The sequence below is a fragment of the Dipodomys spectabilis genome, unplaced genomic scaffold, assembly GCF_019054845.1.
Source record: "Dipodomys spectabilis isolate Male_0828 unplaced genomic scaffold, ASM1905484v1 ptg000030l, whole genome shotgun sequence".
Classification (NCBI taxonomy): domain Eukaryota; kingdom Metazoa; phylum Chordata; class Mammalia; order Rodentia; family Heteromyidae; genus Dipodomys; species Dipodomys spectabilis.
In genome coordinates this window covers 335,858-363,562 of record NW_024870707.1, presented here as the reverse complement: position 1 = coordinate 363,562, position 27,705 = coordinate 335,858, and the positions used below count along the sequence as shown (strand labels likewise).

Here is a 27,705-nt window from a genome sequence, read left to right as displayed (position 1 = left end):
CATCCTCCCAGGCTTCTATTTGTGACTTGCTCCCTCTGTTTATTCCTTTCTTCTCAGTTTACATAGGTTTTTAAATCCTGTAATAATTTTTTGTGGGGGGTATCCAGTCGTGGGGCCTGAACTCTGGGCCTGGGCACTGTCCCTCAGCTCTTTAGCTCAGGGCTAGCGCTCTACCACTTGAGCCACAGCGCCACTTCTGGCTTTTTTCTTTTTGCTTATGTGGTGCTGAGGAATCAAACCCAGGGTCTCATTCATGCAAGGCAAGCGCTCTACCACTGAGCCACCTTCCCAGCCCCCTCCTGTAATAATTTTGCTTATTTTACTGTGTAATCATTCTTTTGCGGGTACAGCTTCTATCTCCTGAAATACACTTATACCTTCCTAAAGAAAAAGCATATAAACTTTTTTGTAATAGTATTTAACCACATCTATAATACTCTTTGCACAGTAGGCCTGCTCGTCACATATTGTCTTCCAACCTGATTCTGCCCACCACTCTATTCATAATTTTAGCATCCTTTCAAAATTAAGATGAGAGAGTGATTAGCAAAGTGCATGCAAAACAGCAAGCAAATTGATAGTTGTGGATGATTCAAAGGGTATTCTGAGAACCTTCCATAATACTGCATTAAATCTGTGTGCTAATGACACAGATGGGAACCAGCTATGAATAAGTTACCAGTCTTTAAAACAAAGACGACCAGAGTGGTTGTATTTGCAGTTCATCCTCTTGTCCTCTGGGATTCAGTAATCTTTTTAGCCTCTCTCCACAGTAGTTCATGTATATGCCAGGGTAGCAACTGATTGCTGCTGATCCTACTAAAATGTTTTGATAGGAGTGAAACCGTGGTGCTTCCTCCCTCACCAGCCCAGTGTTCAGAGATGACCTGTTTGTACACGGGCCTGTGGTGTATCATTTCTTTTGTACAGGAGCAGTAGAATAAGGTCTGCCTCTAGTTGATTGAAGTGGTAGTTTTAGATTCTGATAAGAGGACCTATTGCTGGTGAGGAAGGTTGAAATTGCAGAATGAGTTTGCAGCATGAGGCAGGTCTGCCCAGCAGCAGGTTGATTTGTACGCTGAGACAAGCAGCACACATAAACAGATGGTCCAACAATGAGTCAAAGCGACACATCCGGACCAGGTAGACTGGCTTTCGCCTGATCCTTAACATGGTTGTGGAGAGTGGAATTTTAATCCTTCTGCCCTCGAAAGGCTGGAAACAAGCATTTAACGAAAGAAATTCTATTCATTGAGAAATGAAAACCCTGTGTTGTTAGGTAGAGGAGAAATCCCATTGTTACTGGATGTGAGCACTAAAGAAAGCGGCGCTTTGAGGAGCTGGTTCATATAGACATGAGCTGGCTTTATCTTTTGGCATACGCTCATTCATTCAGTGTCATTCTGCTGAAGCCCCCAACATGTAATGCCCCACAAGAAAGTATTAAGGTAATGGCTTAGGAAGTAGGTTTATAAGAAGTATAAGCCTTTTCATTACAAATGGACATTTTATATTTGGGTTAAGGAAAACATATTTTTAAAATGATATCAGGAGAATCACAGTTCAAGGCTATACCAGGCAAAACATTAGTTAGATCCCTATTTCAACAAACAAGCCAGATGTGGAGGCTCCAATCTATACTTTCAGCCATGTGGGATTACAGGCAGAAGGATTATAGTCTAAGACAAGACCAGAGCAAGACCCTGTCTGAAAATAACTAAAGCCAAAAAGGACTAGAAGCATGGCTCAAGTGATAGAACACCATCTAGAGTTAAAAAAAAATTAAAAATAAAAGAGAAATACTGTGGTGGTAAGTGTCATAAAAATATCTAGTGTGTAAGTTGTAATGGCATTAAGCAAATGAAAAATATCCATGAAAAGTCTTAGTTTCATACAACAAACTTAGGAAAAATGAAGGCTATATTGGATTCTCAGATCTAATCACCCATCTTTGAAATATAAATATAAATAAATGTTTTTCTGCCAAACATTCTTAGAAGTATTAGCATCTCACTAATTTTCAAAACCAAGATTTTTATGATAATTTTAAATTTCTGTAAGTGTTTTAAATATGGCACTTGATGAGTGAGAATATACCACTTGAGTTCCTTTAATTTTCTGATTATCAGATTCTGTTACATCATAAACTGACATCTTCATAACATTTGTGTCCAAAAAAAGTAAGTTAGTAGTGAGCAGCATTGTTAGGATAATTGTTTGACTTTCCTTATATTACTGTGGTTAGAAACACAGGCCATCGTGGGGGAAGCCTTATTATGAGGTGCTGTAAGGGTCATGAATGCCATTGGTTAAGGCAGAGATATAAATATAGCTATCTTTTGTTTCCTAAATAATTGGTATCCTATTCAAGATTAATTGTGCGAGCACCTACTTCCCAAATTGGCTTTCATTTTATCTGCTGAAGCAAGTTCACCTAACCTTTGCTAGTGATAGAAATACACTAATCTCTCTTTGTGTATAGGAAAAGTCATATTCTAGCCACTGCATTGAAAACTGTATTATTCATGGAAAAGGTCTGAATCAGTCAATTTATGTCTATCTGTCTGTCTGTCTTTCTCTATACTTCTCTCACTCTCCTTCCCTCCCCCCCCTTCTTCCTTCCTCCTCCTCTCTCCCTCCCTGTTCCTCTGAAAAAGGGACATCATTTACATGGCCATTGTCAAGAAAGATAGTAGACTGAATACTAGGTCTTAATCAGTCTGTTTTCTAAGTGACTTACTGAGCAATACATAAAGAGAAATACTTCAACAAGTAAAATTACCTACAGAACACACAGTTTGTAGATGCCAGTGTGATCTAATTGTAAGCCAGAGTACCCAGGGATTGTGTCACTCTAGTATATCAACTACTGTGTTCTGTATGTATTAGAGGATGCTGCATTATCAAAGGTTAAAATAATAATAAATTGGTTATGGGAGGTTAATTCTATGAAGATCACCAGAAGATTTTCAAATCACACATGGTTGAATAAGCTCCTGTGGTTTGTTCACTGGATTCCAACTTTATGCTTTGGGTTTGTTTCTGTCTCTACATGTATGATTGAACTGAGTATGTGTACCGGTAAGTAACAGAGCTATGTTCAGCTTCTGCTTAAGTCTGCAGTATTAAAGCATTCCTTTTGTTGCATGTGCTGGTCGTGCAGACTGTAGAGCCTTATCAAATGCAGCCAGTCGGTGCTGCCGGTATGAAAGCACAGGGGAGCTCTCATGTGGAAGGTTAATGGAGTGTAATTATAAAGAAAAATGAACTGCTCAGCCACTCTATCTCCCTCTACCTGCACCAAGAGTGACAAGTGCTCTGATCTTTTGTAAACCCTTGGAGCAGAGGTTTAACCATCTAAAATTATGACAGTATAACTGTCACACAAATAAACACCCTGTGAGGTATAGGTATGGGTATGCACCCTGCAAAGGAAGGATTCCTCCCTGTTCGTGGAAGCCTGCGTTCGGAAAAGAGCACCTTCAACAACCAAGAAAATCTGCTTGCTATACTCTGGACTTTTGTGTCACTTCATCTTTTCTACTCCATTTGTTCCATTTTCTTTCAGTGCCCCTCCCCCCCATTAGCAGAAATCCGACAGCCTACATGAATAGGTTTATTTCATTGTGTCTATCAGACAGCAAACAGTCCTGCTCTGTCCTCAAGCAGGTATATCACATTTGCCCTCACAGCCATCCTTAAACCAATGGGATAGTTTATTTATTATGTTTATGTTTATTTATATTTTTGTGGTGCTGAGGATCAAACCTTGAGCCTTGAGCATGGTAAGCATCTGTTCTACCACTGAGATACACTGCTATTCCCCCAATCCTGGATTCATTTGGAGCATCTAAGCTAAGAAGACTGTAGAGGCCTCAGGTACCATCTGGAGAATTAGGTCTTTCTCCCAGAGATTTCCATATAGCACTGAAATTATACACAAGATGGAGCTCAAGATAGAGTTAGATCCTTACGTCCTTCGATTAAGAATATCACGGACATATTTAAAGGAAACCGTGGAGGGGAGGGGCAAAGACAGGAAAGGACTAAGGAGACATTCAAAGAGTATAATGACTGGACAAATCTGTGTTACCACTGTCACACTGCTGATGTGTGTTGCCAAGTTGTCCTGCTATTAGGACATCTGAAGGACAAACGAAGCAGAGCTGAGTTGACTTAGTGCTTCTGCCAGTTCAGCATGGAGTTGGAATAAGGTACTGCTGAATGATGCAACAACAACAAAACTCCTGACATCTTGTACTTACAGAGCCTAAAACACAACCACTTTTGGTGAGGCTGTGCACTGCCTACTGAGATAAGTAAATTCAGCATCCTGTATGTTAAGCCTGGAGACTAAGCAGAAGTGATGGCTGTGTCACTGCACAGCAGTCCTACTGACTGAGCCCTTGTCTTGCATGATCGTGGAAGAGGGGCTGCAGGATTTCTAGCAGCAGTTCTGAAAGCATGGAGGCTGATTTAAAACCTCTCTGTGAGGTGTCTAATGTTACTACCCCATCCTCTTTGCATCTTGACATAGATCATCTGTGCTCTGTGTTTTGAAGAAAAATAGCAATGTAGTGAGAGGGTTCTTTTGTTTGTTTCTTTGTGCCAGTGCTGGGGCTTGAATTCAGAGCCTGGGCACTCTCCCTCAGAGTTTTTGCTCATGGCTAGCACTCTACACTTAAGCACAGCTCCATTTCTGGCTTTTTAGTGGTTGGTTGGAAATAAGAGTTTCATGGACTTCCTTACCTAGGTTGGCTTCAACTCGTGATCCTTGGATCTCAGCCTCCTGAGTAGCTAGGATTATGAGCACGATCTACTAGTTCATGGCCTGCAATATAATTTTCATGGCAGTAAGATAAATCTGTTAGCAAATCAAACATTTTAAATCCAGCTTTATATTAATGACTGGTAAAGTTCACTATGACTTACTCCTTTAAAACTCTATTGAAGGGCTAGGGGTGTGGCTTAGTGGTAGAGTGTTTGCCTAGCATGCATGAAGCCCTGGGTTCAATTCCTCAGTAGCACGTAAACAGAAAAAGCCAGAAGTGGTGCTATGGCTTAAGTGGTAGAGTGCTAGCCATGTGCAAAAAGAAGCTCAGGGACAGGGCTCAGGCCCTGAGTTCAAGCCCCAGGACTGGCAAAAAAAAAGACTATTGGAAGCCAGGTGCCAGTGGCTCACACCTGTAATCTTAGCTGCTCAGGAGGCTGAGATCTGAGGATGGCAGTTCACAGCCAGCCTGGATAGGAAAGCCCATAAGACTCTTATCTCTAATTAACCACCAGAAAACCAGAAGTGGCTCTGTGGCTCAAGTGATAGAGTGCTCGCCTTGAGCTGAACAGCCAGGGACAGCACCCAGGCCCAGAGTTCAAGCCCCATGACCGACAAAAAAACAAACAACAAAAACTGAAAAAACAACTCTATTGGAATGGCCTCTTGTCAGCCCGGAAGGAGTTGGTGCCTAGAAAAGAGCTCCAGAGTTCTGTTCGGTGAACAGTTCCATTTAGACTAGTCTTCTAGGGGACAGAGATTCCATAATCTCAGCCCCATTTTACTCTCAGATAACTAACTTTTGATGATTTATCATTAATATATACCTCAGTTTCACCATGTAAATCAAATTGTTACCAAATCTGTTGCCTTAATCCATCCTACATAATGGTGAAAATCTTATTTAGGTGTGAAATTTTACAAGTGTACAGTACTGCAAAACATGTAACTTACTGAAAATTGCATTACTAGGGAAATATTTGTGGTAAATAGTACCATCATTTTTCATTTGGAGTTCACTCAGTAGAATTTTGAAAAATGATTAAGTCATCCATATGGTTATAACACGAATCCTTTTTTTCCCCCTAATCATGTAAATTAAATGATTTTGAAACCACCAAATACTTTGAGGCAACAACAAGAAATGGTTGGATATTAGTTTTAAGTGTCTGGTTGAAGTCCAGGTTTGATGATTGCACCTTGCTTACGGTAATTCCCTGGGCAGCTTCAACAAAGTATTCATTTTTCAAACCTCTCCTGTATGGTTGCTTTCTCTAGTCCTAGAGACAGCAAGACTCAGTAGTAAAGAAACTTATAATGGTTTTACATGAGAAGAGGTGAAATTATCTTCCAGGTACTTATGGTTGTTTTTTTTGTTGTTGTTTGTTTGTTTTTTGGGTCCAGTCGTGGGGCCTGAACTCTGGGCCTGGGCGCTGTCCCTCAGCTCTTCAGCTCAAGGCTAGCGCTCTACCACTTGAGCTATATAGCACCACTTCCGCTTTTTTCTTTTTTCTTATGTGGTGCTGAGGAATCGAACCCAGGGCCTCAGGCATGCAAGGCAAGCGCTCTACCACTGAGCCACCTTCCCAGCCCCACTTATGGCTGTTTTATTAAAGTAGAACATGTAATTTCCAAAGTTTTCATTCTCACCTTTATATTTTGTATATACTTTTCTGTCTCTTAGCCACAGATATTTTATCTTGCCACATCTTCTCATTTCTGTTGATAACTGGCTTTTTAGATTTATATTTGTATACTAATCACTATGGTAAAATTAAGATTTACCACAGGTCATTTGAGTTTTCTAGTTATCTAAAATCCTTTTTGACTCACCTCCCATTGTCGAAAATTTTTCTAAGTAATGTGTAATTCCATTCTATATATCCTAGTAACTACAATTCAATGAATGTAATTACTGTCCTTGGTTGAAAGTTTGTAAACCCTTCATTTTACCTAAAAGCAAAGGTACTTTGACTCACAAAAAAATTGTTAAAAGCAATTTATTCAGTAGTACATTTAAAAAAGCCAGTTCCTAGGTGGGCATTGGTGGCTAACACTTGTAATCTTAGCTACTCAGGAGGCTGAGATCTGAGGATCATGGTTCAAAGCCAGCTCAGGCAAGAAAATCCATGAAACTCTTATCTCCAATTAACTACCCAAATTCCAGAAATGGTACTGTAGCTCAAAGTAGTAGATCACTAACCTTGAGCACAAAAGCTCAGGCACAGCACCCAGTTCTCTGAGTTCAAGCCCCAGGAAGGACATAACACACACACACACACACACACACACACACACACACACACACACACACACACACACACACACACACACTACACACCACACAGTTCCCTGAGTTCAAGCCCCAGGAAGGACATCACACACACACACACACACACACACACACACACACACACACACAGTTCCTCTCTAGATGACCTTATTCCATTGCTTCCTGTCATATACCTGGCCTGCTCATTCATGTGTGTTACCTGTCTAGTAATAGGTAATCATTAAATTACTATTCAGGCAAAATGTAGTCATTTGTTTACACATTGATGTAACCCCTGAATGAACTTTTTTTTTTTTTTTTTTGGCCAGTCTTGGACTCTGCTTGGCCACTATCCCTGAGCTTTTTTGTGCAAGATTAGAACTCTACCTCTTGCTCTACTTTTTGGTGACTTTTTGGTGCTTACTTGGAGATAAGAGTCTCACAGACTTTCCTGCTCAGGCTGGCTTTGAACCACAATCCTCAGATCTCAGCCTCCTGAGTAGCTAGGATTACAGGAGTGAGCCAGTGGCACCCTGTTTAACTATTCATTAGTAACTTAGGTCCTGTGTTGTGTCATGATCATCACTGAGTGTTTTGTGTACAGTGCTATAGAGAAAAAAATATTCACAATCACCGGGTTGCATTCTTGCTATTCCAATACATAAAATCTTAACAGATGAGATTGTTAGAGACTGGGTAGAGAAACTTGACTAAATTGGCTAAATAACTTGTTCGTCATGAATATTATTTAGTGACAGATAAGAGAATAGAATGTAGATTTTTTGACCCCATACATTATTTCTACTATACAACAGTGCCTGTATTTGTTTTCTAAAAGCAAAATGGACAGTGGTAGAACACTTACCTAACATGTATGAGGCCCAGGGTTCAATCTAAATACTACAATAAGCTTATAAGGAGTGAATGAAGAGTGGAGGAGAAAGCATATGCATTTTATTCATTAAGAAATTAGTCACATGTTTCTACTTTATTATTGGATCTCTCTTTTTAATAAAACTTCTAGCATGAGCAATTTAAAACAGGACAACCACCTTACTCTGAAATTCTGAAGGATAAGTTCAGGTTTTTCTTTGTGATGCAGAAACTTAGGATAAATACAGAGTTGTGCAGATCATCTTGTGTCACATGTTTTCGAAGACACATCCACTAGAAGTTAACCATCTGTCATTTCAGCAGGCTACAGAGATGGTGATGGAAGGGACTGCAACCTCTAAATTATTTTGTGAAGGTCTTGTTAGAAAGTAAATTGAGGGCCAGGTGCTGGTGGCTCATGCCTATAATCCTAGCTACTCAAGAAGCTGAGATCTGAGGATGGTTCAAAGCCAGCCTGGGCAGAAAAGTCCCTGTGAGACTTTTATCTCCAATTAATAACTCAAAGACTGGAAAGTGGTGCCATCGCTTAAGTGGTAGAGCACTAGCCTTGAGCACAAAGAGGCTTGATGATAGTGCCCAGGCCCTGAGTTCAAGTCCCATAATGGACCAAAAAAAAAAAAAAAAGTAAAGTGAAGGCTGAGAATGTGGCTTGGTGGTAGAGTGCTTGCCTACCATACACGAAGCCCTGAGTTCAATGCCTCAATACTACATAAACAGAAAAAGCTGGAAGTGGTGCTCTGGCTCAAGTAGTAGAGTGCTAGCCTTGAGCAAAAGAAGCTCAGGGATGGTGCCCAGGCCCTGAGTTCAATCCCCAGTTCTGGCAAAAAAAAAAAAAAAGTAATGCCACTGTACACTTTTCTCTTTAATTGTAACAAATATTTGGTGATAAATTCAGCTACCATAATTATGAATATTTAGTGAAATGAAGAGGTGTTCATTCAGTAGCTTTAGGATCTTTTAAATGTTTTTGTTACCATTATAAATAGTAGATTTTAAATATCAGGAGTATCATACAGGCTGGGCACTGGTGACTCACGCCTATAATCCTAACTACTCAGGAGGCTGAGATCTGAGAATCACGGTTCAAAGCCAGTTGGGGCATGAAAGGCTACAAGACTCTTATCTCCAATTAATCGCAGAAAAAGGCAGAAGTGGCATTGTGACTCAAGTGGTAGAGCACTAGCCTTGAGCAAATAAGAGCTCAGGGACAGCACCCAGGCCCAGAGTTAACCCTAGGACCAACAACAACAACAAAAAAGAATATCACACTTAGGATAATACTTTTGTTAAAATACTTTTCCATTCTAAAGGCAGTATTTAATGGTTTATAAGTGTAACTTTTGTTTAAACCGAAGGAAAATAATTTATCACTGAATATCCCCTACATCTTGTGTAGTGCCTCATATAAGATATTGTTTTAGTTTTTTTAATATTTTTAAAGTTTTAATATTGTTGCCTTTGCTCTCTCTTAAGAAAAAAACTGCAGGATTAAGGACAATCTATGTCTTAGTTGATAAATCATTAGTAGATGTATTCTTCATAAATTTCATTAAATAATCTATTACATGCTGGGTACCAGTGGTTTATGCCTATAATCCTAGCTACTCAGGATGCTGAGATCTGAAGATTATGGTTCAAAGCCAGCCCAAGGAAAGAAAGTCCATGAGACTCTTATCTCTAATTACCCACCCAATAGCCAGAAGTGGAGCTCTGACTCCAAGTGGCAGAGTGCCAGCCTTGAACACAAAAGCTCAGCACCAGCACGTGCACGCGTGCGCGCACACACACACACACACACACACACACACACACACACACAATCTATTACAGTCCCTCTTCTAGCATCTGACTTTCTGTCTTGTATTTGTGTAAATAGGGGGCTTCTTTATCACATAGCTCCAAAGACTTTGAACAGGCAAATAGCCTATTTGATTTGAGCAGGGTTCCATAAAATGATAGCAGGGTTTTTGTTTTGTTTTTTGTCTTGTTCCTCCTTTTCCCATCTCCATTTTAGGATCTTCATGACACTAAAATTGTATTTTCATATCTGACTTATAAAGGGTCAGCTACCATGCAGCCATCTCCAATCGTAGTTCTACTGTCAGGAAAACCAAAGCAGCTTCGGGGCAGAGGAATGAGAGAATTTCAGTAGTGTATGAGACAACTCCAATACGTACAAGGTGATGCTGCCTTTCAAGCTGTGCAGGAGATCCCTGGAGTGCTGGATAACAGGCTGGGGTGTATGCGGCAGTCTTTTGTAAACATAGTTATAGAGGGACATGTATCTTGCTTAACTGGAGCTTAATTCACAAACTAATAGCTCCCATATCATAGCTGATTGGGGCACAGACATAGTAAGCTACTTTTCTGTGTTAACAAGCAGCTAAATTGTTCATTTCATCATCTGTCCTTGCTATTGTAGCTCAGGTCTTTGCTGGACCAGTTTGCATTTATATTGAAGATGCATTTTATGTACTCAGAATTATGAACTGCCATCGAGGTATGAGAAAACCAGAGCCGGGCGCTGGTGGCTCATGCCTGTAAGCCTAGCTACTCAGGAGGCCAAGAGCTGAGAATCTCAATTGAAAAGCAGCTGAGGCAGACAAATCTGAGGCTATCTCCAATTAACCAGGAAAAGCTGCAAGTGGAGGTATTGTACAAGTGGTAGAGTACTAGCAGTGAGCCAAAAACTGAGCAGGAGCACAAGGTTCTGAGTTCAAACCCCACTGCCAACAAAAAAAAAAGGGAAGAGAACTAAATAAATAAATCTGGGATGTACATAGAATTCTACACAAGAATATATCCTATAATATGTTCAGTTCCTGAGATTTAAAAAACAGTGACAGGTAACATTCCCTTTAATACTGTAGTAGGTTTTTTATTTCTTTTATTTTTAATTTTTTTTTGCAGTTCTCAAAACAACAAAACCACAAAGCCAAAGGTGGTTCTTAGTACTAACATTAAAATGTTTGATTAAGGAGTGGCGCTGTGGCTCAAGTGACAGAGCACCCACCTTGAGCTAAAGAGCTCAGGGACAACGCCCAGACCCAGAGTTCAGGCCCCACGACTGACCAAAAAATAAATAAAATAAAACAAAATATTTGTTTAGATATTTAAAAATTAAGTGACTGAAATGTAATTGATATTGGAAATCAAAGTAATTAGCTCTTGCTCTGAAGTTAGAATTCATAGCATTGATTATCATCCCTTCTTCACATGGCCCTTGACAGTTTCTTAAGCCCTCTCTGTGTTTAGTTCATTTGATCCTGAACATTTTTCTGAAGCAAAGAGGACAATACAGTATATACATGTAGAAAGCTTAACTATAGAAAACTTAAATGTGCCAAGTGGTTTCTGACTTTGGCCTCCTTGGTCTTTTATTATAGAGAAATATATTTTAACAGCCACCATTTTGAGGATGCAGTGTTCCTTTATAGTCTGCTTGTACTGTTTGGCCCCAGCTTGCTTGTCTTTATTTATTATGGTGCTGGGTATCAAACCAGAGCTTTCCACTCACTAGGCAAATGCTCTACTCCTAAGCTATATCCCTAGTAACCCCAGCGTCGTATGCTACACTTTGGGATTTGTAATTCTCCAGGGGACACATCTTTATTGAGTATCACAGCTACACCTCTTCCTGTTTGTTACAAATTAAAGGCAGTCCCCAAGTTCCTAGAAGAGCCCCTCGATGTAGACAGAGATTGACTATAGTACTATTAACAGTGTTTTATAGTGATACATATCAAATCAGGGGATAAGGCAGGGCCATGTTTACTTGTTTAGAGTATGAATGAACTGAACAAGAAATATGCAAACTGCATTTCAATCAAGCTAGTAAATAAAGAATGTAATCCCCTATAGAGATGGAGTATAAATCCCTTTGATATGGATGAAAAGTCTAATCTCCTGTGGAGATGGGTTGTGAAAGCCATTGATACAAATTCCTGTGTGTGTTTGTGTGAGTGTGTGTGTGTTGAAAGATGAGCAAACCCAAAAGAATTTTTTTATTAAAAAAAAAAAACCGAAGTCTGTCTAATCAATACTATGACATGTATTTTCTACCATCTGTTAAACATCCATGCAGAGAATTTTGAACTTCATTGGAAAAAGCTCTGGTAATATGAACTGTTGCTGCTCCTCAGTTGATTTATATTGCTGTGAGAAATTTTCTGACACATTGAGAAGCTTAAAAATAATTCTCTCTAAATCTCAAAATCAAGACAGCATGTGCAACTCACCCTAATCACGGGTAAGGAACCTTTTTTCTGCCAAGGGCCATTTGGCTATTTATAATCATGGTCCTTAAAAAAATTATCAGTGTAGGCACAGGTACCTGAGAAGAAACGTGTGTGTGTGTGTGTGTGTGTGTGTGTGTGTGTGTGTGTGTGTGTGTGTGTGTGTGTGTGTGTGTGTGTGTGTATCCCATCATATACATCTATGTGTATAGGCCTTATATGGCCTGAGGAATGTTCCCCATCCCTAATAGGAGATAATGATTGTAGAAAAAAATGTGAGACTCCAGAAAAAAAAAAAAAAAAGGAAAGCAGATATTAACTGGAGGCATGGCTCAGTGGTAGAGCATCTGCTTAGCAAGTGTAGAGCCCTGAGTTCAAACTCAATGCCAGAGAAAAAGGGTATTTTTAAAGACTATATCCCAGCTAGGAGCTGATGGCTCACACCTTTCACCCTACCTTTATTCAGGAGGCTGAAATCTGGGGATCATGGTTCAAAGCCAGCAGTGGCAGAAAAACTCACAGCTCACATCACTCTTCTCTCCAATTCAGTATCAAAAAGAAAAAAAAGGTGAAAACGTAGCCAGGCACTGGTGGCTCACACCTATAATCCTAGCTACTCAGGAGGATGAGATCTGAGGATCTCTGTTCAAAGCCAGCCCTGGGCAGAACAGTACAACTCTTATCTCGAATTAACCACCAGAAAAAACTGGAAGTGGCACTTTGGCTCAAAGTAGTAAAGCACTAGCCTTGATCTGAAAAGCTCAGGAACAGTACCCAGGGCCAGAGTTTAAGCCCCATGACTGGAAAAAAAAAAAAAAAAAAAAGCTGAAAGTGGAGCTGTGACAGTTCAAGTGGTAGCTTTGAGCATAAAAGTTCAGGGACAGTGCCCAGGCCTGAGTTGAAGTCCGAGGACCAGCACCAAACAAAAAGAATATATCCCTTTTTAAAAATGGTTAAAAATGAGCTGGGTGCTAGTGGCTCATGCCTGTAATCCTAGTTACTCAGGAAGCTGAGATCTGAGGATAGCAGTTCAAAGCCAGCCCAGGCAGAAAAAAATCGATGAGCCTCTTATCGCCAATAAATTATACAGACAAAGCCAGAAGTGGTGCTGTGGCTCAAGTGATAGAGTGCTAGCCTTGAGCACAAAGAAGCTAAGGGACAGTACTTAGGCCCTGAGTTCAAGCCCCAGGATTTAAAAAAAAAAAAAAAAAGTTTAAAACGGACAGGAGCTCTTTATCTAATTCTAACCCAACCTCAGTGAGTTTGGAGTACCTAGTATCTTATAAGATGAAAAAAAAATGCAACTAGTTTTCACTGAGAATATTTTGATACCTACTCACCAGTATACCTCCTCTTACATTAAAATTTCCCTTAGAACACTCTCCAGTAACTTCACTGCAGTTCTCCCACTGCATTAAGTAAGGGGTTTATTGCTGCTTTTCCTGAGGGGCTGGGAACTAACCCCAGGGCCTGCACATGCTAAGCGACACTGTACTGCAGATCCTACTGGGAATACCAGATTGGTGGCTGGATTGAGGGAAGGCTGGGGACTACCCCTCCATTTCTATCTCTTTATTGATCATGGCCATGGAACTTGGTTGGAGCCATTGACTTGAGAAACCAGCATGAACCCATATTCTGCTGTATTGGGAGTCTTGTTCTATATTTTCCTTCCAGATCTGTCCTGGTGTCATTTGAGCATGTTGATAGTGTTGCTAGATGTCACAATATTGATCACTGTGACTACCTGTCTTGGAAACTGTGACTTGAAGTGTCAGTGGCTCTGTGAACTCTTCTGCCTGAACAAGCCTTGATGAAGCCCAATGATGCAAGTGTCAAGGGAATCTAGGCTTGGTGCTTGTTACAGGCTGGGCTTGTTCTGACAGATGGTTTGGAGGGGATGGGACTAACCCTTCTGGAGGCCGGCCTCACCGGTCTATTATTTATAGGAAATACAGTAAGGAAAGAAGACAAGTTTCTCCCTCCGTTTTACCAGCATTCCTCACCCACCCCCATCTCCTTCAGTTTCTTCCTCACTTTTAATTCCTTTAAACTTATTGGGAAATGGCAAATGGCATTTATGAACTTCATTCAGCCTTTTCGCAAAGCTTCAGGATATTATTCGAAGGTAATTAGCTACGTCAAAAATCTCTCCTTAAAAGTGAATGCCATTGAAAATACCAGATTGTTTACTCAAGTATAACCTTTATTAATGACCAACAGAAGCCATGAGTGAAAGTGTACATTACCTCCTGGGAGACCAGAGGATATCCTACGTTCTGGCCTGTTGAGAACTCTGCTTAAGTCCACTTTGCTAGGATTTATGAAATGCTTTGATTGTCTTCTCTCGTTGCAACCCAGAACTGGTGCTGACCTAGATCTGGATTCCTGTGAAGTGTTCCGAGTGTCGTGTTTGCCAGAGCAAGACTGAACTATCCAGGACAGGACTGTGGGCCTGAAAAAACTGCCCGTGGGCACAGCAGCAATCCTTTTCTAGCCTATCCCTGCTCCCAAAGAGCACATGCTTCTACTGCATAGCTCCAGAGATGCACGACTGGGCATGTGTGCACGTGGTATTCTAACCTGGTGAACATAGCAAACAAGGTTTCATGCTTTTCAGAGCAGTACACTTGGGAATTCCAAAGACAACTCCTAAAGAAAACTTTACCCACTTAGGAGTTCTGACCAGTGTCCAGTCTGCACAACCCTTTCCCTGATTCTCATATCCCCTCCCCACACCTCAAAGATGGATGTAAGTTTGCTAGTATTGGGGTCTGGGTCCCTCCCACCCCTGCCCTCCCTGCAAGCTTCCAGGGCTTTGTTTGAGGCTCTGGGAGGAACAGTTGTGACTTGCACTGTGACTCACTTGACTCCCACCCTCCACTCTGCCTCTGGTTCTGATTGGTGGGCGCCTGCTCGAGCCATATGGCTGGAGACTACTCTCACTGCACCCTTCTCCCTCCTTTTCTCTGCTGTGCCTGCTGTTGTGGGTAATGCGGGAATGGCCCGGGCATGGTCTTTCGTTCTAGTTTACTTCAGTTAGGCATTAAGCAGGAGCACACCATGGCTGTAGAGGAGGAAAACACAGTGTCCTCGTGTGCCTGGTACAGTAATTACTCAGTTTCCTGCACTCCTGTGCTGGTTTTGTTCAGCAGTAGTTTAGGAGATGGCTGCTTTTTTTGTTTTTTTTTTTTTTGTCAGGTGTCACATTTGTATTATTGCTTCCTGGTTTCTTTCCTCAGTTTGTTTTGTTGTTGTTGTTAAGCGTTCTTGGAGCTGCTGTGGCTGCTGATACTGCACATTAGCCAGCTTGCTGATGTATTAGTGTGTGAGAGAGAGGAGGACTGAAAACAACTTGAAATGACTATTTCATTTTAAACATCTAAATGTTCTGGCAAGCACCAAGCAATAAAGTCTACACGTGAGACTCAAAACTATCTGCAGCACACTAGCACTTCGCCTCCTTGGAAATGCAGTACTTCCATTCCCTGCCTGTTACACTTAAGAAATAGAATATTGAACACATGAAAGTTAACTTTCATAAGCACTTGATCTTTTTAATTTATGTTCTTATTATTCTGTGAATGGATTCTGCAAAGACTTTGACCTCTGTATTCATGAAACAAAAAACAACAGCAAAACTTATTCAAAGAAGCAGTGTTAGCAGGATATATAATCTATAGCAGAATCGTTTTCCCCCCAAATTGTCCTTTATATGATATTTTCATTGTCTAAAAAGAATCAATAGCAACATAAAAATCTCTCAAGAATGTATTTTGTATTGACTTCAAGTTTTTAAAAATCCATTTTGCCAGCATTTTAATGTTCAAACATGTTGAGAGTTGGATTCTTTAGAGAATAAGAGTGGTAAAGTTGATTGGGGCCATAGTAGGAATTTGACAATTAATCTGGCTGATACGGCTTCCCTTACCCCTTTATTAAAGCTTTATACAAAGCTCAACTAGCACTGAACTTCTTTTTCTCCATCCGCAATCTGTTACAGAAATAGCAATCTTGTTATCAAAAACAGTATACTGCAGCAGAAGTCACTTGGAAAGGAAAAAGAAATGCTGCACATGCTTGTTTTTCAAGCCATCAGGACCAGAGAGTCAGAGTTCAGTCGGGTTCAAACGGTTGTTGCTGTCTGTACATATTCCCTGAGCCATGGCTAGTCTCCAGACCCATCACTTTACGGATACTGGGTAGGGAGTAAGGACATAGCTCAGCAGCATAATACTCAGTGCTGAGGCAGTTGTGAACAATAGAGGTCCCTGTCGTTGTACAGCTTACACCATGATGAATGGCACTCTTAGTAAGCTCCACGGTATAGTGTTTGCCTTGCACGTGCAGGCCGTGGGGTTAGTCCCCAGCAGCTCAGAAAAGGAAGGGAAGGAGGATGTATTGTTACAGCAATGAAGGTATCAAAAATTATATTGGTTTGGCTTTGAACAAGGCCTAGTAAGTTCAAGAAGCTTGAATTTAAAATTTCCATGCCATATAGCTAAATTTTTGCCTAAATAAGTATTTCTACAGCTTCCCAGCAAAGAAGTTCTTCTGAAGAGCTACACATATTGGGAAGTGGAGCTGTGGCTCAAGTGGTAAAGCTCCAGCCTTGAGTGAAAAAGCTAAAGGACAGCACCAAGGCCCTGAGTTCAAGCCCCAGGACTGGTGGACTGGCAGAAAGGGAGAGGTGGGAGAAGAGAGAGAGAGAGGAATTTATGATGTCTGGTTGTTGAGTCCATGTGTGTATGTGTGTGTTTGAGACTTGAACTTAAGACCTGGGCACTGTGTTTGAGGATTGGGTCCCTGAGTTTTTATACTCACAGCTCCACTTCCAGCTTTTTTGGTGGTTAATTGGAATTGAGTCTCATGGACTTTCTTGCCCAGGCTAGCTTCGAACCATGTTCCTGAGTAGCTAGGATTACAAGTGTGAGCCACAATGCTTGGCTATGATGTTTGTTGTTTATATTGCATTTGCTGATGTCATGGTTTTCTTTTAAAAATCTACTTAAGATTTTATACCGTATTAGATACGTACTATGTCTATATTATCAGATGTGAAAAATAATAGTAATCAATATTGTTCCAATTTCATTATTCTGAATTCTTCAGTTCACATTATGTGGTCTTGAGTTGTATTTGTATATTCAGGTGTGTGTTTGTATATACACACACATACATGGGTACTGTCATACCGAGATACGTGTTCATTTGATACTCATAAAAACCATGATGATTTCTCATGATACTGTTATCACTCACTTTATAGATCAGCTCATTGAGACACAGGTAAATTAGGACATTTGCACAACATCTTATAGCTGGGAAAAAAATCAACTAAGCTTAAAATTTAGTTGTGCATTTGCTACTATTATCATTCTTCTCATTTGGCCTAATGTGCTAAACTTACAGTCAATAACTTTGACCTGAATATGGTGATGTGCTTCTGTGAGTGTCAATTCTCAAAAAGCTGAGACAGAACTCTGAGTTCAAGGCCAGCATAGTCTCCATGGATAGAGACCCTATCTCAGAAAAAGAAAAGAGATTTGAACTCTCCTTCACTTTTTTATCTGTGTGCCTCAATTTCCCTTTATATATAAAGCACTACTTAGACTGTTTATTTTATTTTTTTGTCTTGGTCCTGGGGCTTGAACTCAAGGCCTGTGTGCTGTCCTGGAGCTTTTAGCTCCAAGCTAGCATTCTAGCACTTGAGCCACATCTCTACTTCTGATATACTGTTAATTTTATATAAATGGTAATGTTTGATAGGTTCTTTAAAACCCTCAAATATAGAACCTCTAAAATTTCAATGCAACAAGTTTTTGATGAAGCTAATTATAAGAAGGTACTAGTTGAATAAAATTGCTGAATATTTCTGTGCTTCTGATAAAACAATATCCTGATAGATGTTTGTTTGTTTGTCTTCATTTGATAGAAAAGAGTAGTCGAACAGCTACGGAAGAACCTGATAGTAAAGCAAGAACAACCAGACAAGTTCCAAATACAGCCATTGCCACAATCTGAAAATAAACTAACAACAGCACAGCAGCAACCACTACAGCAACTACAGCAGTACCACCACCACCACGCCCAGCAGTCAGCTGCACCCTCTCCCACCTTGACTGCTTCACAGGTAAAAGTGTGGATGGCGCTTGAAGACTGTATCACACACTGATGTGTTCATGGATCCTGTGTCGGGTATCCTAAGCTCCACTAGCACTAAATGAAGCTTTTCTAGTTACTTCTTGTGACTGTAGCTGGAATTAGAATGAGTTGAAATTCACTACCAGGAGAAAAAGGAAAAAAAACTTACCTTTCTAAAAAGTAAAGAAAGGTAGTCAGTGATAAAGAAAAATCACTTCTCTATTAACAGAATCAAATTTTAGTTTGAATGTCTGGAGGTGATCATTTGTTCTTGTTCTAAAAGTCAGTGTGAGCCAATCCCTTCTGGAATTTTTCCTCCGGAATTCCTAGCAATTACACGTGGAACTAATTGAGATGGACACACTTGGGACCAGGTGGAAAGAGGCATTCCTAAGGATGCTGTTTTTATTATTCATAGAAAAAAATCTTCATTTTAAGTCCATATTCATGAAAATATGCATGTGCTCTAATACACTGATGGGGATCATAAACGAGAACTACATGCACAAACTGGAGCCAACAGAAGCTTTGTAATGCACCTTACCTACCAGCTTAGAAACTAGCATAAAGTGTAAGGGTCATGGGGCCATAGAGACTCTCAAAGGATGCACGTGGAGGTGATGTTCACTAAAGAAAACGCTTCAAGCTTAGTCTCCAGATGCTGACCTGCATTATGGAAGGGACTCATTTAGGTCCTTGAGACCACATGCCCTTTTCACACTATTGTAAGCTGTCACTCCCCAATACACATATATACTTAATATACCTCCTTTTGCCAGCACCAGGATTTGAACTCAGGGTCTCATGTTTACTCGATTTGATTCTTCATCTTGTTTTCTTCCACTGGAGCCACCTTCTAGCCTTAGCTTTTTGTGGGGTATTTTGGAGATGGAGTCTTCTGCACATTTCTGCCTGGACTAGCTTTAAACCACTGTCCTCCAAATCTCAGCCCCCTAAGTAGTTAGGATTATAGATTCAGCCACCAGTGCCAAGAAATACACTTAATTTTGTACATTTCCAGAGCTTTGGGATCTTCCGAAAACAAATCATGTACTCCTTCCACACATCAATGCTTAATTATGTATGTATGTATATATATGCATATGCATATGTGTATATATGCATATATATGTATATTGTACATGTGTATACATATATAGTATGTGTGTAAACACACACATACATGCCTATAAGCCAAGCTACTTAGAGGCAGAAAGATTTGTTTGAGCAAAATGTTGGTGAGGTGTCATCTGAACCAATAAACTGGACATGGTAGTGCACAACTGTGCTTCCAGTTATGTGAAATGTGTAGGAGGATTTCAATCTGAAGCTAATTTGGGCAAAAATTAAAGACCTTGTCTAAAAAGTTAAGCCCAGAAGAGCTGGCTGGAATATGGCTAAAGTTGTAGACCTCCTACCCAACAACCTGAGGCCAAGTTCAATCCACACCCGTTCCTCCTCCCTCAAAAGGAAGTAATTCTCCTGACCTGGGCCAACATTGCTTCTATAGGATGACTTTTGTTAGTTTTAAACAAAGCTGGGTTAGGTTATTCTCTTCCAAAACACCGTTTAATCAGAAAATGTGGACATGGAAGGAGTGTGGTAGCATTTGTTGTTTCCTGGCACATAGGAGTTCTCTATTCCAATGACATGCCGTGTTACACAAGTCAGGAATTATTTATGACATACTTAAAATACTTATAATAGCTCTTCCCTTGCTGGTCATGCAAGCTCTGTACTGCTTAGGGATGGTGGGCAGTGAGGGGTCTGGACTAGCCCCAAACAGTTTTATATAGCATCTCTCCATCTGCTAACCCACCTGACATCAATTGATTAACCTTTGCTTTACATTGTTTTGTTTAATGCAAAGGTCTCATGTTAAGATCCAAAGGATCCCCTAGGCTTTTGGTGTTTATCTTCACAATAAACTGTCCTTCAATATACATTGAATGTTGGCTACGTGCTAGATTCTGGTAGATGAAGAATGACAGTCCTTACCAAGGATCTGGTACACTGTGATCATAAAATTTCCATTCATTGCAAGAGTAGGGAAGTGAAAAGATGGGTGCAGGGCCCCAGGTGCCAGTGTCCTGTGATGCTTTGCCTTGCTAAAGTGTTCCGCGACAAATAAGGTGTTTCCCAGCTAAGGCCTCTTAGAAGAAATCAGCTGTACACACGAGTGTGTACTGCACTGAGAACTCCATTTCTCCCCTGCCTTGGAGAGAAAGATCCATGGGTTCATGATCTGTATTTTGCTACTGAGATAAAAAGGAACTTGTGCTAACAACAACAACAAAAAAATTTCCATTCATTCTCTAAATACTTACTGAATCTCTACTATTGCAAGCATCGTGTTTGGCAGTGTTGAAGCTATGTTCACAAATAAGATTGTTTCTGTTTTTAAGAATTAAAAAAAAAAAAAGCTGGGCGCTGGTGGCTCACGCCTGTAATCCTAGCTACTTAGGAGGCTGAGATCTGAGGATTGAGGTTCAAAGCCAGCCCGGGCAGGAGAGACCGTGAGACTCCTATCTCCAATAAACCACCAGAAAACCGGAAGTGGCGCTGTAGCTCAAGTGATAGAGCGCTCGCCTTGAGCTGAAGAGCTGAGGGACAGCGCCCAGGCCCAGAGTTCAAGCCCCACGGCCGACCAAAAAAAAAAAAAAAAAGAATTAAAAAAAAATAGAGTGCTTTGCTAGTGGCTCATTTCCATAATCCCATCTACTCAAGAGGCAGAGATCAAAAGATCATGGCACCAAGCCAATCCTGGGCAAAAAGTTAGTGAGATCTCACCTAAACAAATAGGCTGTGTGTGGTGGCATACTCTTTGTAGTCCAAGTTAGGCAGAAGGCCTAGATAGAAAGATAGCAGGCCAAGGCTGGGCAAAAATGCAAAGACTCTACCTGAAGAAGCAAAGCAAAAAAGAGCTTCAGGCATGGATCAAATGATAGAGCACCTGCCATGCAAGCACGAGGCCTAGTGTTTAAACCCCTTGTATTGTGCTCCCTCTTCCAAAAGAAAACAAAACATAGAGAGGAAAAAACAAACCGTTACAAAACAAAACTAGAAATAGCAGTAGAGAGTGTAAAAAAAAATACCGGAAAACAGGGCAATTTTAATCAGAACGATCATAAAGTCCCTCTGAACAAGCACAGATATAGGAAGATTGCAGTCCAGACCAACTCTGGCATAAAACACAACCCTATCTAAAAAATAACCAATGTACAGTGTACACAGTGGCTGGCAGATTGAGTCAAGAAGTAGAGGACCAACCTAGCAGGCTGAGACCTGGAGTTCAAAGCCCAGTAAAGGAAAAGAAAGGGATGGAAGGAGGGAGGGTAAGAAGGAAAGGAGGGAAAGGAAAGGAAAAGAAAAAGGAAAGGAATATGCAAAGCTGAACTAGGTCATGCAGCTTGTTCTTTGAGTATCCATAAAACTGAGGCAAGAGGACCATAGGTTCAAAGCCAGCCACAAACCATAAGGCGAGATATTGTCTCAGAAACAGAGCAAGCAACGCAGACTCCAGTGGCTCATGCCTATATTTCTAGCTACTAAGAAGATTGATATCTGATGATCATGGTTCGAGGCTAGCCCAGGAAGAAAAGTCTTAAGATAGAGACTGTTCGGTTAGCCAGCAAAAAAAAACTGTACTAGAAAAGTAGCTCAGGGTGATAGGGTCCTAGCCTTGAATGAAAAAGCTAAATAAGGGTACAAGGCCTGAGTTAAGGTCTCAGTACTAGCACAAAACAAAGGAAAAAAAACAAACATGAAAAGATAAAAGTGTTAAAGCGTGAGATGTAAGAGAGCCAAGCAAGAGCATGAGGCACCAAGTTCAAGCCCCAGTACCTGCGCACACACCCCCAAAAGAAAACAGTAATGACAACAAAAAATACATGCCTTAGGAACAGCAAGTAGACTGTTGTTGAAGTACAGAGTCCATGAACTGATGGGAGGGGGGAGGGGGGTAGAGCCAGAAGAAAAAACACCAAAAACTTGAGTATTCTGTCAGTCCTAGGGAAGTAATGAAAGGATCATAAAAGCAAAGGTTTTATTTATGTATAATACATGAGATTATATATGTATTAAATACATAATATGTGTGTATGTATATAAATATATATATATATTACATAACCAGAAAGGAATACTGAGCCATTAGTGGCCAGGGGAAAATGCTAGAGAAAGTTTTTTTGATTTCAAGTTAAGTGATTGGAAAATACCTAAACCCAGAGAACACCAAAAAGTCTTTCTGAGGAAGGGTAAGCCCAGTTCCCTTTACCAGGTTAGCTCCAACTGAGGAAAAAGTGAAAATGAAAATCTAGAACCTGCAAGTACATGCATACTTTCAACCTGCCTTCACAACTCTTCTTTTATTGTGTGTGCACTGGTCCTGGGGCTTGAACTCATTGTGTAGGCACTACCTCTGAGCTTTCCTGCGCAAAGCTAATATCCACGAGCTACAGCTCTACTCCAGGCTTTTTTGGTGCTTAATTGGAGATAAGAGTCTTACAGACTTTCCTACCCAGGCTGGCTTTGAACCTTGGTCCTCAGAGCTCAGCTTCCTGAGTAGCCAGGATTATAGGCATGAACCTCTTGCACCCAGCTACAGCTCTTTTATTTTTTAATGATAGAATGAAAAGTGCAAATTTACTATGATGTATTTAAGAAGAGTGCAGTTAATAAAAACAAACCCTTAAGAGATAAAAGGAGGGAGAATTCTATTTGTAGATGTTTGAGTGCATGACAGTGACCTTCCAGTCAAAATGAAGCAAACAATGTAAAATAGATGTGTAGGTTAATGAGAGCCTGTGGTAATAATTCCTCTAAGTTCTGATTTGTACTTCAGCATTTGTCTGTTTTAAGTATTTTTCAGGTTAATGACAATAACACTGTAGCAATTAATTAACTAATTAATTGCTGCTAGTGTTATTTGCAATGTATTTCTCATGCAATTTGGGTCCTGTCAAAATTAAAGAACTTACCAGAGGGAAACAGGTGAAAAAATACAGCAGAGAGGTATCTATCAGCTGCACTGGACATTGATGAATATAAACTAAGCAACTCAAGAGCAATGATGGCAGGGAGAGAGGGAGGAAGAGAGAAAGAGGGAACAGTTTACATTAAGCAAAAGGAAAAAAATGTGCATATCACCCAATTTGGAAGAAATAGTTATATTGTCAAAGTTTGTAGAGTTCACAAGCTTTATAGACCATGATAATGACAACTCACCTTGTGAAGGTTCAAATGTGTTTGTGACTTTAGCTAAGTATCACTATCCCACAATATTGTGAAGTTTATGTAATTACCTAATCTCAATAAAGAAATAAAGATAAATTTATAATAAAACAAAAAAATTAAAGAACTTTATGAAACTGTCAAGTAGCTCTCCCTCATCTTGAAGAGCATAAAGTAACCAAGAATAATTAGAGCTTCCATAAAAATAATTTTCTCTGTTGTGGGGCAGTCATTTTCTGTTTTCCCTTCCTGCCAGACAGTTCAGACATTTGCATTAGGCTTACATTTTGATTCCCTTTCATATCTAACCTTAACAAACCAATAGTTTATTTTCCTTGATATTGAGAGTTAGAGGAAGCACCAGACCAGGAGTGGAAATTGAAGTAAACTGATGTAGTATCAGTGAACAGTAAATTCGTTCTTTGAGAAGTTTTTGCTGAAGCATTCAGTACTAGATCCTGTGCCTGTACATCAGAATCATATAGATGATAGAATATTTGCTATGAAGTCGGCCACAACTTAAGTACTTGCAAATAAAATATAAATACTAACTTATAAGATGTGAACAAACTTGTCAGGTTTCAGTGTTATTTAAGCATTGGGGTATCAGTAAGGTAGATTTCAGGTTTTATTCAGTATTTCTAGAAAAATCAGTTAAATATTGATCATTAAAATATTGATAATGATTTACCTGAACAAAGGTTATTTAAAGCAAACATACATTGCATGTTTTAAAGCAGTAACAAGGGGATGAATAAGATCAAAGTACACTGTGTGCATATATGGAAATGTCATGATAAAATGTCCTGCTATATACAATTTCACATATGCCAATTAAGAAAAGAAAGAAAGCTGTCACAAAACGCAGAACTATTTTCAAAATCCATATCATTGCTGGGTGCTGGTAGCTTACATCTGTAATCCTAGCTACTCAGGAGGCTGAGATCTGAGAGATGATCATGGTTCAAAGGCAGCCCAGGCAGGAAAGTCTGTGAGACTCTTTTTTTTTTTTTTTTTTTTTTTGTCGGTCATGGGGCTTGAACTCTGGGCCTGGGCGCTGTCCCTCAGCTCTTCAGCTCAAGGCGAGCGCTCTACCACTTGAGCTACAGCGCCACTTCTGGTTTTCTGGTGGTTTATTGGAGATAGGAGTCTCACAGTCTCTCCTGCCCGGGCTGGCTTTGAACCGCGATCCTCAGATCTCAGCCTCCTGAGTAGCTAGGATTACAGGCGTGAGCCACCAGCGCCTGCCATCTGTGAGACTCTTATCTCCAATAAACCACTCTGAAAACCAGAAGTGGCACTGTGGCTCAAGTGGTAGAGTGCTAGCCTTGAGCTGTAGAGCTCAGGGACAGTGCCCAGGCCCAGAGTTCAAGCTGCACAACTGACAAAAAAAAAAAAAATCCCTATAATTGATTCTGCCGATCAGAGCTTTCCTTCTATAACCAGCATTGAATGCATACCACTTCAAAAGGTCTTTGTATTAAACTTAAGGCTGATATCAAACTATGTTTTAAAACACACACACACACACACACACACACACACACACACACACACACACACACACACACACTTAAACCTCTCTTATTACACATAGCTGACATTAGGTCTGTAGAAGTAACCCAGGGTAGAGTGCTTGCCTAGCATCCTTATGGCCCTAGGTGTTTGATTCCTAGCATTATAGAGAAAGAAAAGAAAAAGAAAAATGCTGCTGGGCACTGGTGACTTATACCTGTAATTCTAGCTACTCAGGAAGCTGAGATCTGAGGATTGAGGTTCAAACCCAACCCAGACAGGAAAGTCTGTGAGACTTTTCTCCAATTAACCATCAGAAAACCAGAGGTGGCACTGTGGCTCAAAGTGGAGTGCTAGCCTTGAGCCCAGGCCCTGAGTTCAAGCCCACAACTGATCAAAACAAACAAACAAACAAAAAGCAACTGTGCTATAAGTCTTTGCTTTAGTTTCATGTTTGGGGAAACAGCGACGGGAATAAGCCACTGTGGTGTTATTGCCTCAGAGAAGAAGAATCAGAGATTAGGTAATTTTAATAAAGATGATTGATTAAACTATGATTATTAATATCTTTTAAAAATAAAAGAAGTTGGGCTGGGAAGGTAGCTCAGTGGTAGAGCGCTTGCCTTGCATGCCTGAGGCCCTGGGTTCGATTCCTCAGCACCACATAAGCAAAAAAAAAAAAAGCCAGAAGTGGCACTGTGGCTCAAGAGGTAGAGCACTACCCTTGAGCTGAAGAGCTGAGGGACAGCGCCCAGGCCCAGAGTTCAGGCCCCACGACCGGACCCAAAAAATAATAATAATAAAAATAAAACAAAAGAATATAAAATATACATTGTTTGTGGATATAAGGCAGAAGTGGAAATTGATTACCTATACTCAAAGAATTTAATACATGGGTACTAAAATAGAAATTCATAAGAGAAGTTGGTATGCCTCGGAGAAAATAAGAGTGCTTTTCACTAGTATGGGATCTTCTGCAGTGTTAAAAAATGTTCTCTATGGGGCTGGGAAGGTGGCTCAGTGGTAGAGTGCTTGCCTTCCATGCCTGAGGCCCTGGGTTCGATTCCTCAGCACCACATAAGCAAAAAGAAAAAAGCCGGAAGTGGCACTGTGGCTCAAGTGGTAGAGCACTAGCCTTGAGCTGAAGAGCTGAAGGACAGTGCCCAGGCCCAGAGTTCAGGCCCCACGACTGGACAAAAAAAAAAATATTCTCTATAGTCCCTGTCCATTAGCCACCTGTGGTTTTTGAACATTTGAAATGTGGCTAACGCAACTAAGGAACTGATATTTAATTTGAGTTTTTTCCATTTAAAAATTTTTGTTATGTACAGGTCCTAGGGCTTGAACTCAGGGCCTGGGCACTGTCTCTGAACTTTTATACTCAAGGCTAGTACTCTACCACTTGAGCCACACCTTCTACTTCCAGTTTTTTTGATGATTAATTGGAGATAATCTCATGGACTTTCCTGCCTGGGCTTTTGTGCCGGGGCTGAATCTCCAGATCCCCAGATCTCAGCATTCTGAGTAACAAGGATTACAGGTATGAGCCACAGTGCCTGGCTATAATTTTTTTTTTTAATTAAGCCTGGTGCAGATGGCTCACACCTGTAATCCTTGCTACCTAGAAGGCTGAGATCTGAGAATTATGGCTCAAAGCTAAGCCTGGGCAGGAAAGTCTGTGAGACTCTTATATCAGAAAACTGGAAGTGGAACTGTGGCTCAAAGTGGTAGATCACTAGCCTTGAGCAAAAAAAGTTCAGAGACATTGATCAGGCCCTAAGTTCAAGTCATGACCAATCAAAACAAAAAAAGGAGGTTGAACTTTGGGCCTCATGTTTGTTGGGTGGGCATTCTACCAGTTGAGCTATACCTCCAGCCAGGCTTCTTGCTGGTTATTGTGAGTCTCTTCAATATTTTTTGTCTAGGCTGTCTTTAAATTACTATCCTCTTGATTGCAGTCTCCTAACTAGGATGACCCACCAGTGCCCAGCTTCTAATTTTAAAATTAAATAGTCACATGTGGCTAGTAGCTACCAACTTATATGGTGTGAATACAAATTAAGAACAGAAGGAGGAGTATGAAAAACAGTGCATTGGCCCAGATAAATGTACCTGTTCCTAAACCATCTGCATTTTGTGACTTATAGCACCAGATAGATATGTGTGCCATGTAATAAGGTTGTTTCTGCTCTCTTGCTTTGTCACTGACACTTGTAATTATTCTAGTCAAAAGTCTAGGAAAATGCAGCTTCAAAGCCGCAGTGGCACTTAAGGGAGCATCAGTCAGGTCCTCTCACTTCAGCTCAGCCTCTGATCTCTACAGCTTTTTGAAACTCAGGTGTTTGTTTCCATCTTGTCATGTTCCACTGAATCTTTGATCACTTCAGCAGCAGATCTTCAGAGAAAGGATTACAGTGACTTATCCCTTTGCTATCAAGAGCTGGTGCTCCCTACGCTAGTTGGCTAATATGGTTCATTAGCTGGTGCTTGGGATTTACTACCTCTGAGGCAACACTTGCACTAATCCTCATGTGAATTTCTCTCCTGCCACAACCGCCCCTGCCCCCCCCCCCCAGCCTCTGTGGCACAGGAAGCAGATAACTGTAATTTTATGATGGCTTTGTTCATACTGGTGAGGTTGT

General features: G+C 40.5%; 1 protein-coding gene across 10 annotated transcripts in view; it reads left to right on the top strand.

Annotated features, from left to right (window-relative positions):
* Phf21a (PHD finger protein 21A) overlaps window positions 1-27,705 on the top strand; it is a 208,644-nt gene that overhangs the window by 140,149 nt on the left and 40,790 nt on the right. For all 10 annotated transcript variants that reach the window (XM_042675995.1, XM_042675993.1, XM_042675991.1 and 7 more), the window contains one exon: window positions 18,108-18,305. In XM_042675995.1, coding sequence (XP_042531929.1) covers window positions 18,108-18,305 — 198 coding nt within the window. The remainder of the gene's footprint in view (window positions 1-18,107; window positions 18,306-27,705) is intronic.